General features: G+C 42.7%; 1 protein-coding gene across 1 annotated transcript; it reads right to left on the bottom strand.

Moving 5' to 3' along the window:
* Positions 1 to 614: 614 nt before the first annotated feature.
* LOC115275035 (olfactory receptor 10H4-like) lies at positions 615 to 1,565 on the bottom strand. The gene has a single exon (XM_029918623.1). The coding sequence runs from the start codon at positions 1,563 to 1,565 to the stop codon at positions 615 to 617; it is 951 nt and encodes a 316-aa protein (XP_029774483.1).
* Positions 1,566 to 15,021: the final 13,456 nt, after the last annotated feature.

Raw genomic sequence — 15,021 nt, 5'->3', positions numbered from 1 at the left:
TCTACCCCCCCTCCCTCCCTCACTTCACTTCAGATTCTGACATCCGTCACACAACTCAGATCAACATAGTAATCTCAGGGTTATTCCTTCCAAAGACAGTGAAAAACCATGAACAATCAAACATCCCCTTCCAGACAAATCGCTAACGTTATTTTGTGCATGTGTTATAATTTAAAAATAATGTATACAACACTGGACACAATGTCTGACTAGAAAAGCCCCAGATCTGGCAGCCTTTATTATTATTATTATTTTTGTTTATCTTCATATTGGTGGAGGAGAAATTTCTCCCTCCCCTGAGTGTGCCTTTAAGAAGAACCATGGGCATCAGGGGACAGACACATCCATGTGATGCACCCATAGCCCAAAGGTAGAGAACATGACTTAGAAAATGGGAAGGAGTTCATTACCTGTGGTCAAGAGCAAGAGTTGATGATCACTAGAGACTCTACAAGAGGAAAGGAATCAAATTGGAGCAAAACAAATACCCAGCATGCATCATCACCCAAGAATGTGTGTTTTTTCCTATACCTAAAATTTTACAACAGTTCTATGAAGATAGACCTGATCATCCCCAGTCCTGCTATCATATTTCCTCACCACCAAATTGGCCGTCAGGAGCTTAGGGGACTGAATTTTCTCTGGAAGCTTTTCTTTATGGCGTTCTTGAGCTCCTTATTCCTGAGGCTGAAAATGATCGGGCTGAGAAAGGGGGTGAAGACTGTATAGGTGGTGGCCATCAGTGTGTTACTGTCCAAAGAATGGGGGCCCTTGGGCTTGAGGTAGGTAATGGAGGCAAAACTGTAGTGCACAATGACCACAGTGAGGTGGGACACACATGTGGAGAAGGCCTTGTGCCTGCCTTCAGCAGAGGGGATCCTCAATATGGCGGCCACGATGAAGACATAGGAGAGGATGATGAGGAATAAGCAGCCCATCAGAGCTGAGACATACACCAGGATCACACCCAGGCTGACGGAGGCTATCTCCTTCCCACAGGCCAACTTTAGAAGAGAAAACACGTGGCAGGCAAAATGGTGGATCACATTAGACCCACAGAAGGTGAGGTGAAAAATTGTCAGGGTCACCATCATCCCCATGACTGAGCCACCAGCCCAGCACCAGGATATGAGGTGGGTACAGCCACGGTTGCTCATGAGCACATTGTAGCGCAGAGGGTGGCAGATGGCCACATAGCGGTCGTAGCCCATGATTGTGAGCAGGAAGGAGTGGGTGAAGCCAAACGTGAAGAAGAAGAAGAGCTGGCTGGCACAGGCCGCCCAGGTAATAGTGTGGTGGGTGGAGAGCATGTCCACCAGCATGCGAGGGGTCAGGGTAACAGTAAACAGGATCTCGGAGGTGGACAGGGTGCACAGGAAGAGGTACATGGGCGTGTGCAGGCTGTGCTCTCTCCACACGGTGGCCATGATGAGGAGGTTGCCCAGCAGTGTGAACAGGTACATGAACAGGTACAGCAGGAAGAAGGTGTGCAGGAGATGCCGTGGGAAGTTGGAGAATCCCATGAGGATGAATTCAGACACCATGGTATAGTTCTGACCAGCCATGGATGCTGCATCTAGTAAGATCAGCAAGGGATGAAGATGCATAGTTTATCCCATGAATGACAAGGATGATTTGAAAGAAACCTATTGTATGCTTAGTCATATGAATAAGCTAAAATGGAAAGGTCTTTAATTATATCGATCTATTAAGCAATCTTGGATTGCTAATGCCCAATTCCTTCAAGACTTTTATAATTGATATATAATTGACATATGCTATATTATTTTAGTGTACAGCATAATGATGATATATTTATATATCTTCACGATTTTTTTAAAGCTCATCTCAACATCAAATTGACTGAGACTTCCTTAGCTAACTAAGAATACATCCTGAAAACTAGGAAATAGTACAAGAAGTGGGAGACAAATAGATTCATTATTTTATAATTTTTAAAATGTTTATTCATTTTTTGAGAGACAGAGAGAGACAGAAGAGTGAGAGCTGGGAAGGGGAATAAAGAGACCGGGAGACTCAGAATCTGAAGCAGGCTCTGGGCTCAGATGCCAGAAAAGAGCCTGATACAGGGCTTGAACTCAAGGAACTATGAGATTGTGACCTGAGCCGAAATTGGACACTTAACTGACTGAGCCACCCCAGCGCCCCTAGATAGACTATTTTAGAATCAGAAACAAGCCAGGTTACTCACTGTCTCTGCTGTTCATTAGCAGGGAGCTAAAAGCCAGAAGCGGTGATTGAGGAATGATAAAGAAAGAGGGAACACCGGGATTGGAAGGAAAGAGATGTTATCATCGACCTGGAAAGGGACAAGAATGAAGGTAGAATATTTTTGAGCAAAGACAGAACACATGCTGTGGAAGACTAGATTAGCTTCCCAAACTCATAGTATTTCCCACTGAATTGCAATCTTAATAATTATTTGGAAGACAGAATTCAAGGGAAAAGCAAGGTAACATCCCCAATAGTGACACAAACTATAAGGAGACAGCTCTCAAACAAAACATTGCAGGAGTTCTCTTCTCTTCTCTTCTCTCTTCTCTTCTCTTCTCTTCTCTTCTCTTCTCTTCTCTTCTCTTCTCTTCTCTTCCCTTCTCTTCTCTTCTCTTCTCTTCTCTCCTCTCCTCTCCTCTCCTCTCCTCTCCTCTCCTCTCCTCTCTTCTCTTCTCTTCTTTTCTTAAGTTTTATTTATGTTTGAAAGAGAGAGTGTGCCTGTGGGGAAGGGGCAGAGAGAGAGAGGGAGACAGAGAATCTGAAGTGGGCTCCCTGCTGACAACAGAGATCCCAATGTGAGACTTGAACTCAGGAACAAAACCATTAGATCTTGACCTGAGCCAAAGTCAGACACTTATGAGCCACCCTCTACCCCCATTTGGTTTCAGTATTTCTTTAGGTTAAAAAAACTACTGAGTCTTCTGGAGAGCTTTTGTTTGCATGAGTTAGAACACTCCATTCTTACTGTATTAGTAATGGAAACTAAGAGTCTTTGAAAATATTGAATTCTTAACCCAGTTAAAAGAACAATGGGATTATTGATTCAACCTAAGGAACAATCAGTATCATGTTAATATAAGTAATTTTTTAGAACAGTAACTAACACTTAAAAAATTCATTTAGTAAGTATTGTGGGCTTCTTTTATGTTTTAGCAAATTTGTCCAATACTGGCAGGATGACATAAAGATCAGTCTTGTAGCTGCCTCTCCATTCTCCCAGTGGCAACATGTTGTTTTAGTTGAAGCACATGATGAAAACACATCCTCGCTTTCACTGGAAAAGTGGAAGCGATTGGTCCCCCAGAAAGAGTCTCTGGGACCCCAAGGCCCTCATATCACACTTTGATATCACTTGTTTTAAAATATCTAGATATTGGGGCACCTGGGTGGCTCAGTCAGTTAAGCCTCTGACTTCGGCTTAGGTCATGATCTCATAGTTTGTGAGTTTGAGTCCTGAGTCAGGCACTGTGCTGACAAGCTCAGAACCTGGAGTCTGCTTCAGATTCTGGGTCTCCTCTCTCTGCCCTTTCTCTGCTAGCACTTTGTCTCTCTCAAAATAAATAAACATTAAATTTTTTTTTCTAATCTCTAGAAATTAGCCAAACACATGCAATACCTCCGAGGACACAAACTGTAACCATGGATCGATATCGAGAAGATGGTCTGGCTACATGGAAAACTGGAACTCTACATGTGCTCTCACATGGGATGAGCTCATATAGCAGTTATGTGGGTTCTTCCTCAAATTACACTCAGTGCCGCTGCATTTAAAGTTGAAGAAGTTAAACTGAGAACTATTGGAAGCCGACTTCTGAAAAATAAAGTCAGTGGAAATCTGTATAGGTCTTCTAAAAATGGAGCACACAGAGAGACAGAGATGTTCCTAGTGGTGTAGAGACTCACTACCGAGTCAGAATCATTTGTGTTTCAGTTGTATTTTTCCCCATCTACCCCTTCTTCTATTGATACAGCATCATTTTTTAAACTGAGACCCTGGGGCAAACATGGGTGATGTGTATGATGCCCAGATTGGATATCTAAGAAAATATCCCTGTATGATTCAGAACCCAATATGTGATAAAAGTGGGAGCACAAATCAAATGAAGAAAGGAGGAATTGTTTACTGATTTGTGGTGGGGAAACTGGTAATTTTATGAAGCAGTGTAAATCTGAAATTCTACCCAAGACCACACACAATCTAGATAGATTTCACACATAAAATGAAACATAACATTAATAAAAGAAGGATTCATGAGAATAACTTTGTAAGAGTGAAGAAAGATTTCTTAACCAAACTTCAAAAGCACAAATGTTAAGGTGAAGCAGAGAAAGGGAAGCCCCTTGCCCTGCTGGTAGGAATGCAAACTGGTGCAGCCACTCTGGAAAACAGTTGGTAGGTTCCTCACAGAGTTATAAATAGAACTACCCTATATCCAGCAATTACACTACTAGGTATTTACCCAAAGAATACAAAAATACCAACTCAAATGGAAATATACACCCCAATGTTAACAGCAGCACTATCTACAATATCCAAATTATGGAAGCAGGCCAAGCACTTGATAAAGAAGATGTGGCTTATGTATACAGTGGGATATTTATTTCTCAACCATAAAAAAGACGGAAATCTTGCCATTTACAGTAACATGGATGGTGCTAGAGAGTAATGTTAAGTGAAATAAGTTAGTCAGAAATAAATAAATACCATATGATTTCACTTATATGTGGAATTTAAGAAACAAAACAAAGGAGCAAAGAGAGAAGGAGAGAGAGAGACAGAGAAAGAGAGGAAAACCAAGAAAGAGACTCTTGGGGCGCTTGGGTAGCTCAGTCGATTGGGCATCCGATTTCGACTCAGGTCATGATCTCATAGTTCATGGGTTTGAGTCCCGCGTTGGGCTCTGTGCTGACAGCTAGGAGCCTGGAGCCTGCTTCACATTGTGTCTCCCTCTGTCTCTGCCCCTCTTCCACTCATGCTCTCTTTCTCTCAAATATAAATAAACGTCAAAAAATTTTTTTAAAAAAGAAAGAGACTCAACTATGGAGAACCAACTGATGGTTACCAGAAAAAATAGAGTGGAGGGATGGGTGAAACAGGTGATGGGGATGAAGGAGTGCACGTGCTGGGATGAGCACTGGGTATTGTGTGAAAGTGTCGAGTCACTATATTCTACACCTGAAACTACTATTATGCTGTATGTTAACTGGACTTGAAATAAAACCTTTTAAAAAGTGAAATGTGGATATGCATATACATATATATACAAATATATATATGGCATTTGAATTTCATAAGCATATCTTCTGTGATTCCTGATGCCAATCTTTTTCTTAATGTTTATTTATTTTTAAGAAAGAGAGCATGAGCTTGGAGAGGCAGAGACGGAGGGACAGTGAATCTGAAGTGGGCTCTGTGCTGACAGCAGCAGCCAAAGTTAGGGCTCAAACTCATGAACTCTGAGATCAAGACCTGAGCTGAACTGGATACTGAACTAACTGAGCCACCCAGGCACCCCAATTCCATTCTTGGTAGATAAATGTTAACTCCTTAGAAAAAGGAATAGACATAGAAACTTCCACAAAGACTTTGTTTGACAAACAATATTCAGGATACATGAACAGGCAGATGGAAAATTGGGAAGAAAGCGTATGCATACCTAAAATTGACCAGGGACTACTATCTGGAAAACCAGTTACATTAAGAAGTAGAGACCTCCATACAGAAAGGAGTCCAGGACATGAGCAGAGAACTCACAGAAGGGGTTACACAGGCAGGTGAACAGATGGCTTGAAGACCAGGAAAGAGAAGAGGAAAACGACCATGGATTTTCACTGTGCTGGCAAGAACAGAGAGTGGAGAAGTGTAGCCTTCATGTGCTCTGTGCACCAGCACATGTTCCCCCGAGCATCTGTCTCCATGGCTCCGACCTGTCTGGAGGGAGCATGTCCGATGTGGCACTGCTTGTCGTGTGGGAATGGACAAGCCTGCTTGGGAACCATAACTGGAAAGGGGGCAGGTCCCATGGGCTGGATGCAAACACTGGAGCCCCAGCCAAGACTTGGACGCACACACAGAAGCATAAATGAACCTGTAAAATGATACTGATGCATGAAGCAAAAAGCAGCTGAATGCTCCAGCATCATTCCATTTGGATATATTAAAAATAGAGCAGCTGACACTATCCTGTAGGATGCTATAACGGTGTATACATGACACTCTACACAGACAGTGCAACACAGACAGGGAGCCCTAATGTAAATGTGGACTGAGTTAATACAATGTATCCTGATTGGCTCACCAACTAGAAAAAACACACCACGTTAATACCAGATTGTACAATGTTTAGCAGCGTCCCTGGCCTCAACCCTCCAGATGCCAGTAGCATCCATCCTTCCCTATGAGCTGCGGCATGTACAAAAGGGCCTCCAGGCATGTACAAATATTTCAAGGGGGCAGAAGCAGCCCCAATCAGCCACAGTGACCTAGAAACTGCAATGGACACTAGGCTGAGAGGGGAACCCAGGACCCAGCAGGGGCAACCTGAGAAAAGTCCACCAGCTCCCTAAGACTAAGAGCCTATCTTACCACCCTTCACCTGGGTCCAGTTCCCATCCCCTGTCTTTGTCTTGCTCCCACACCTGTCTGCATATTGCCACCTACCCTGTTCCTCCTGGTCACCTCAGCCTGGGCTGCCTCTCCCAGGAAGCAGCCAGCAGGGGAGGACATAAAAGCTGTCCTGTGTTATTCTGTCAGCAGCACACAGGGGCAGGTGTGGGGCCAGACCTCTGGGCTCCTGGAACTGATGCTCTGTGCTTCATCCCTGCTGCAGCTTTCTAGCATGTCTATCCCCAGGGCATCCTTGGAATGCTAATCTGGAGGGCTGTCATCAGGGACTGGAGAGACAAGAGGATCATCAGAGGGCCTCCGGGGACTTCCAGCCTCTACTCCTTCCTCCAACTCTCCAACACAAACAAGCCTCCCTGCTGACTCTGTTTGCCCAGAGAGCCCCAGTCCCTGCTGAGGACTAGGAGCTCCCAGTCTTGGGGGACACAGGGCTGGAGTAGATGCCCTCCATCTTTTAGAGTCTGTGGGGAAGCAGGAGATTGAGAAGCCCAGGGTGGAAATCCAGGGCTCTGCACTGGGTCATGGCAGCTGGAGGCCTTCCCATAATAAGGGTGATTTAGAGCTTGGTCCTGGGAGTGATTTCTCCTTGTAAACCTAAGTGTCCAGTGTCTCCTGGCCACGCTGGATTGCCCCACCTCCTCTCATGGTCAAGTTCTACTCTATTCCTATCATCCTGGTGATCCAAGCCTGAGAATTCACATCAACACAAGCCTCTCTGTGATATAACCAAAGACCTATGTGGTCTCTTGTGTTGTCCTTGTTTATTGACCACTGATGAGAGTCTTTGTATGTTCACATGATGACTTGTGATTGTGGGCTTAACATTATAACTCATCTTCTGCCTCCAACTCAAACTTCTGGCTTAACCTTCAAGTAATAGTTTAGATCCTCAGAAAGCTTCCTTCCTGGATCCTCAGACCTATGGTTTCCCAAACTGCAGCATGGACAACAGACAGACTTAAATCGCCATGTGACCCCTTCCTCCTGTGTTGTGTGACCTCCACCATTTATCATCTGCACGAAGATGGTACCCATACCCTTGATCTCTCTCTGTGCCATCTTGAGATAGCACTGTGCCTACAACATGTCCCCCAAATAGATTCAAGTAAACTCAGGAATGAGAAATTGATGTTTTACTAAAGGTTATGCCCCTCCCCTCTCTTCTTCTCTCTCTCCCTTCCCTTTCTCTTCCTCATATGAAAATTGCCTATTACCAACCTTCTCATTCTTCATGTCTTTCCCACACTTTGCCCCATATGGACTTTTATCCAACTTCCTGTTCAGATCCCATTAGTTCTCTCTCTGTCTTTCTGTCTCTGTCTCTGTTTCTCTTTCCCCTTCCCCTTCTGATCCAGCTTAGCATAGAAAATCTTCCTTAGGGTCTATTCCTTCAAGGCAGTAAGAACCCATCATCTTGAAAACAATTTATTTTCTTTTGTGCATTTGTTATAGTTTAAAAAACAATACTATCAAACACTGGATACAATGCTTGATAAGACAAGGCCCAGTGTTGGTGGCATTTATTATTGTTCTTATATTTGTTTTACCACCTGATGGTGGAGGGGAAAGTTTTCCTTTGCTTGTTCAGTCAGGAAGAACCATGTGCATCAGTGCCAGGCACATCGTTGTGATGCCCCCAGACTTGTCCCTAAGAAGGTAACAGGTTCTTAGATAGAACTAATGGGGTGGAGTTCATCACACAGAGCCAAGAACAAGAGATCATGATCACTAGAGTCCATGCAAGAGGGGGGCAAACAAATTGGGGAAAAAGATACCCAGCACATGTCCAACAGCTATCGATGTGTGTATTTTCATGTACTGAATCCTTACGGCAGTCCCATAGAGAGAGATCTCATTAGCCCCAGCCCTTATATTTCCTAACCACCAAACTGGTCATCAGGAGGTTAGGGGAATGAGTTTTCTCAGGAAGCCCCTCCTTATGGTGTTCTTGAGTTCCTTCTTCCAGAGGCCACCAGCCCAGAGCCAAGACACAAGATGGGCACAGCCAGTGGGACTCATGAGCACATTGTAGCAGATGGGGTGGCCGATGGCCAGGTAGCGGTCGTAGCCCCTGATGAGCAGAAAGAAGTGCCTATGTCCTTGTGCACTAGGCCTTGATTTATTCATATATATATGAACATTCAGGTTAAAAAATATATTTATATATACACATATACATATATGTATAGTTGTACATGTATATACATATATATATACAGTCAAGAGATGCTATTCAAGGGGCCTCTAGGTGCCTCAGTCGGTTAAGTGTCTGACTTGGTTAGGTTCAGGTCATGATCTCACGGCTTGTGAGATGGAGTCCCACATTGGGCACTGCAGCTGACGGCTCAGAGCCTGCTTGAGATTCTCCCTCTGCCTTTCTGCCCCTCCCCTGCTGATGTACACTCTCTACTTCTCAAAATAAGTTAATACATAAAAATTAGAAAAGAAGGGGCACCTGGGTGGCTCAGTTGGTTAAGCATCCGGCTTCGGCTCAGGTCATGATCTCACGGTTCATGGGTTCAAGCCCCGCGTCGGGCTCTGTGCTGATGGCTAGCTCAGAGCCTGGAGCCTGCTTCAGATTCTGTGTCTCCATCTCTCTGATACTCCCCTGCTCTCACTGTCTCTGTCTCTAAAAATAAATAAAAACCATTAAAAAATTTTTAAAAATTAGAAAAGAAAAGGCATTAATCAAGGCTTATTTCACATGGAAATATTATAGGTGCCAGGATCCAGCACTGACCCAGGACTACGTCTCTGCTCTCTCCTTTTCATGGTTTGCTGAGGAATGATGTCATACACTGAAAGATGACTGCACAGAGTGGTCAGAGGTGTGATGTGGGCCACCTAGGGACCCGCAAAAGTTACGTGTGGGTAAGAAATCCAGCCTGCAATTTAGACACCTGGGCCATACGTGATGGCTCCATCGAGACCTGAAGGGAGAGTAAGTATGATTCAGATGAGACAAGCAGGTGGAAGAGGGGCTTCCGTACAGAAGGTACAGCAACTGCGAAGGCTCAGGGTGACAGAGCTGTGGTGCATTTGGGGACAGTTGTTCTCTAGTGCATCCTGGACAGTTGGCTGTGGCTAGGGGGATTCTGAAATGTGAAGGCAGACAGGTGAGCAAGGCAAGAGAATGTAAGACTATGGTGTCGACTTGAGGAATTTGTCCCAAGGACAATGGAGTACTCCAAATACTCTTTTTTAAAAAATACGTATAGTTTATTGTCAAGTTGGTTTCCATATAACACCCAGTGCTCTTCCCCACAAGTACCCTCCTCCATGACCATCACCCCCCTTCCTCTTTTCCCCTCTCCCTTTAGCCCTCAAGTTCGTTTTCAGTATTGAAGAGTCTCTCATGGTTTGCCTCCATCCCTCTCCCTAACTCTTTTTCCCCCTTCCCTTCCACATGGTCCTCTGCTAGGATTCTCATATTAGACCTATAAGTGAAAACATATTGTATTTGTCCGTCTCCACTTGACTTATTTCGCTTAGCATGACACCCTCGTGGTGCATCCATGTTGCTAACAATGGCCATATTTCATTCTTTCTCATTGCCATGTAGTATTCAATTATATATATAAAGCACATTTTCTTGATCCATTCATCGGTTGATGGATACTTAGGTTCTTTCCATGATTCAGCTATTATTGAAAGTGCTGCTATGAACATTGGGGTACATGTGCCCCTATGTATCATCACTTCTGCATCCCTTGGGTAAATCTCCAGCAATGCTATTGCTGGGTCATAGGGGAGTTCCACTGATAGTTTTTTGAGGAACGTCCACACTGTTTTCCAGAGCGCCTGCACCAGTTTACATTCCCACCAGCAGTGTAGGAGGGTGCCCATTTCTCCACATCCTTGCCAGCATCTATAGTCTCCTGATTTGTTCATTTTAGCCACTCTGACTGGTGTGAGGTGGTATCTCAGTGTGGTTTTGATTTGTATTTCCCGGATGATGAGTGATGCTGAGAATAATTTCATGTGTTTGTTGGCCATCTGGAGGTCCTCTTTAAAGAACTGCCTATTCATGTCTTCTGCACATTTCTTCACTGGATTATTTGTTTTTTGGGTGTGGAGTTTGGTGAGTTCCTCATAGAGTTTGGGTACTAGCCCTTTATCCAATATGTCATTTGCAACTATCTTTTCCCATTTCATTGGTTGCCTATTAGTTTTCTTAATTGTTTCCTTTGCAGTGCAGAAGATTTTATCCTGATGAGTTCCCAATAATTCATTTTTTTCTCTTGATTCCCTTGCCTTTGGGGATGTGTCTAGTAGGAAATTGCTGTGATTGAGGTCAAGGAGGCTGTGTCCTGCTTTCTCCCCTAGGGTTTTGATGATTTCCTGTCTTACATTCAGGTCCTTCATCCATTTTGAGTTTATTTTTGTGAATGGTGTAAGAGAGTGGCCTAATTTTATTCTTCTGCATGTTGCTGTCCAGTTCTCCCAGCACCACCTGCTAAAGATGCTGTCTTTTTTCCATTGGATACTCTTTCCTGCTTTGTCAAAGATTAATTGGCCATATACTGTGGGTCCAGTGCTGGGTTCTCTATTCTATTCCATTGGTCCATGTGTCTGTTTTTGTGCCAATACCATACTGTCTTGATGATGACAGCTTTGTAGTAGAGGCTAAAGTCGGATTGTGATGCCTCCTGTTTTGGTTTTCTTCTTCAATATTACTTTGGCTATTCGGGTTTTTGTGTGTGTGTGTGGGGGGTTCCATACGAATTTTAGAATAGTTTAACAATATTTATTCTTCCTATCCATGAGCATGGAATGTTTTTCCATTTCTTTGTGTTGTCTTCAATTTCTTTCATAAGTATTCTATAGTTTTCATCGTATAGGTCTTTTACATTTTTTGTTAGATTTATTCCTAGGTATTTTATGGTTTTTCATGCAATTGTGAATGGGATCAGTTTTTTGATTTCTCTTCTGTTGCTTCATTATTGGTGTATAAAGATGCAACCAATTTTTTGTATGATGATTTTGTACCCAGAAGCTTTACTGAATTCATGGATCAGTTCTAGTAGGCTTCTGGTGGGGTTGGTCGGGTTTTCCATGTAAAGTATCATGCCATTTGCAAAAAGTGAAAATTTGACTTTATGTTTCCCAATTCTGATGCCTTTTATTTCCTTTTGCTGTCTGATTGCTGATGCTAGGACTTCCAGCACTATGTCAAACATCAGTGGTGAGAGTGGACCACCCTGACGTGTTCCTGATCTCATGGAGAAAGCTCTCAGTTTTTCCCCATTGAGGATGATATTAGCTGTGGGCTTTTCATAAATTGCTTTTATAATGTTTAAGTAAGTTCCTTCTATCTCGACTTTCTCGGGGTTTTTTTTTTAATTAAGAAAGGATGCTGTATTTTGTCAAATGTGTTTCTGCATCTGTCGACAGGATCATATGGGTTTTATATTTTCTTTTGTTAACATGATGTATCATATTGATGGATTTGCAAATCTTGAACCAGCCCTGTAACCCAGGAATGAATCCCACTTGATCATGGTGGATAATTCTTTTTATTTATTTATTTATTTTTTCCATAATATTTTATTGTCAAATTGTCCATACAACACCCAGTGCTCTTCCCCACAAGTGCCCTCCACCATCACCACCACCTCTTTTCCCCCCTCCCCCTTCCTCTTCAACTCTCAGTTCATTTTCAGCATTCAATAGTCTCTCAAGTTTTGCATCCCTCTCTCTCCACAACTCTCTCTCCCTCCTCCGCTCCCCCTGGTTCTCCATTAGGTTTCTCCTGTTTTCCTGTTAGACCTATTAGTGCAAACATATGGTTTCTGTCCTTCTCTGCCTGGCTTATTTCGCTCAGCATGACACCCTCAAGGTCCATCCACTTTCCTACAAATGGCCATATGTCATTCTTTCTCATTGTCATGTAGTACTCCATCGTGTGTATATATGCCACATCTTTTTGATCCACTATGATGGAAAAAAAAACTGCCTCTTTAGCAGGTGGTGCTGGGAGAACTGGACAGCAACATGCAGAAGAATGAAACTAGACCACTTTCTTACACCATACACAAAAATAAACTCAAAATGGCTGAAGGACTTGAATGTGAGACAGGAAACCATCAAAACCCTCAAGGAGAAAGTAGGAAAAAACCTCCTAGACCTCCACCGCAGCAATCTCCTACTCGACACATCCTCAAAGGCAAGGGAAATTAAAGCAAAACTGAACCCTTGGGACTTCACCAGGATAATTCTTTTTATATGCTGCTGAATTCGATTTGCTCAGATCTTGTTGAGTATTTTTGCGTTTATATTCATTAAGGATATTGGCCTGTAGCTCTTTTTTTATTGGGTCTCTGTCTGGTTTGGGAATCAAAGTGATGTTGGCTTTGTAGAAAGAGTTCAGAAGTTCCTTCAATTTCTATTTTTTGGAATAGTTTGAGAAGAATGGGTATTAGTTCTGCTTTAAATGTCTGGTAGGATTCCCCTGGGAAGCCAAGTGGCCCTGGGCTCCTATTCATTTGGAGATTTTTGATAAATGATTCAGTTTCTTCACTAATTGTGGATCTGTTTATATTTTCTATCTCTTCCTGTTTGAACTTTGGTAGTGCATGTGTTTTTAGTAATTTGTCCATTTCTTCTAGATTGTCCAGTTTGTTGGCATATATTTTTTCATAGTAGTCTCTGATGATTGCTTATATTTCTGAGGGACTGGTTGTAATAGATCCATTTTCTTTCATGATTTTGTCTATTTGGGTGTCTCTTTCTCTTTTTTTATGAGGAGCCTTTCTAGAGGTTTTTCAACCTTTTTTTCAAAAAAACAACTCTTGGTTTCATTGATCTGCTCAACTGTTTCTTTGGATTCTATATTGTTTATTTCTGCCCTGATCTTTATTATTTCTCTTCTTCTGCTGGGTTTGGAATACTCTTACTGCTCCCCTTCTAGTTCCTTTAGGTGCTCTGTTAGATTTTGAATTTGTGCTTTTTCTAGTTTGTTGAAATAGGCCTGGATTGCAATATACTTTCCTCTTAGGACTGCCTTTGCTGCATCCCAGAGACTTTGGATTGTTGTATTTTCATTTTCACTTGTTTCCATATATTTTTAAATTTCTTTTCTAATTGCTGACTGGCCCAATCATTCTTTAGTGGGGTGGTTTTTAACCTCCACATTTTTGGAGGTTTTACAGCCTTTTTCCTGTGATTGATTTCAAGTTTCATAGCCTTGTGGTCTGAAAGTGTGCATGGTATAATCGCAATTCGCTTATATTTATGGAGGGCTACCTTATGCCCCAGTATGTGATCTATCTTGGAGAATGTGCCATGTGCACTCAAGAAGAAGGTGAATTTCCTAGCTTCAGGATACAGAGTTCTAAATATATCGATCAATTCCATCTGTTCCAAAGTGTCGTTCAGTCCATTGTTTCTTTTTTGATTTTCTATCTCATTGATCTATACATTGCTGTAAGTGGAGTATTAAATTTTTTTTCTTTTTCTTTTATTTTTGAGAGACAGAGAGAGACAGTATGAGCAGGGGAAGGTCAGAGAGAGAGGGAGACACAGAATCTGAAATAGGTTCCAGGCCCTGAGCTAGCTGTCAGCACAGAGCCCGATGTGGGGCTCGAACCCATGAACCATGAGATCATGACCTGAGCTGAAGCCAGATGCTTTCCCAACTGAGCCACCCAGGTGCCCCTGTAAGTGGAGTATTAAAGTTCCCTGCAATCAGCACGTTTTTATCAATAAGATTGTTTCTCTTTGTGGTTAATTTTTTATGTATTTGGGTGCTCCTGTATTTGGCACACAGATGTTTATTATTGCTAGCTCTTCCTGAAGGAAAGACCCTGTAATAATTATACAGTGTCTTTCTTCATCTTTTGTTACTGTCTTTACTTTATTTTATTTTATTTTTTTCCATAATATTTTATTGTCAAATTAGTTTCCATATAACACCTAGTACTTGTCCCCACAAGTGTCCCCCACCATGACCATCACCCCTCCCCCCTCCCCTTTATTTATTTTTTTCCTCCATAATATTTTGTTGTCAAATTGTTTTCCATACAACACCCAGTGCTCTTCCCCTTAAGTGCCCTCCACCATCACCATCACCTCTTTTCCCCCCTCCCCCTCAACCCTCAGTTCATTCTCAGCATTCAATAGTCTCTCAAGTTTTGCATCCCTCTCTCTCCTCAACTCTCTCTCCCTCCTCCGTTCCCCTTGTTTCTCCATTAGGTCTCTCCTGTTTTCCTGCTAGACCTATGAGTGCAAACATATGGTTTCTGTCCTTCTCTGCCTGGCTTACTTCACTCAGCATGACACCCTCAAGGTCCATCCACTTTCCTACGAAGGGCCATATGTCATTCCCTCTCATTGCCATGTAGTACTCCATCGTGAATATATACCACATCTTCTTGATCCAT

The sequence above is a fragment of the Suricata suricatta genome, chromosome 12 (genome assembly GCF_006229205.1).
Source record: "Suricata suricatta isolate VVHF042 chromosome 12, meerkat_22Aug2017_6uvM2_HiC, whole genome shotgun sequence".
Classification (NCBI taxonomy): Eukaryota; Metazoa; Chordata; class Mammalia; order Carnivora; family Herpestidae; genus Suricata; species Suricata suricatta.
The sequence above is the reverse complement of the archived record's forward strand: the minus strand, read 5'-3'. Positions and strand labels throughout refer to the sequence as shown.

Excerpts from the sequence above, each read along its gene's own strand:
- LOC115275035 (XM_029918623.1), bottom strand. The coding sequence starts at position 1,565 with ATGGCTGGTCAGAACTATACCATGGTGTCTGAATTCATCCTCATGGGA.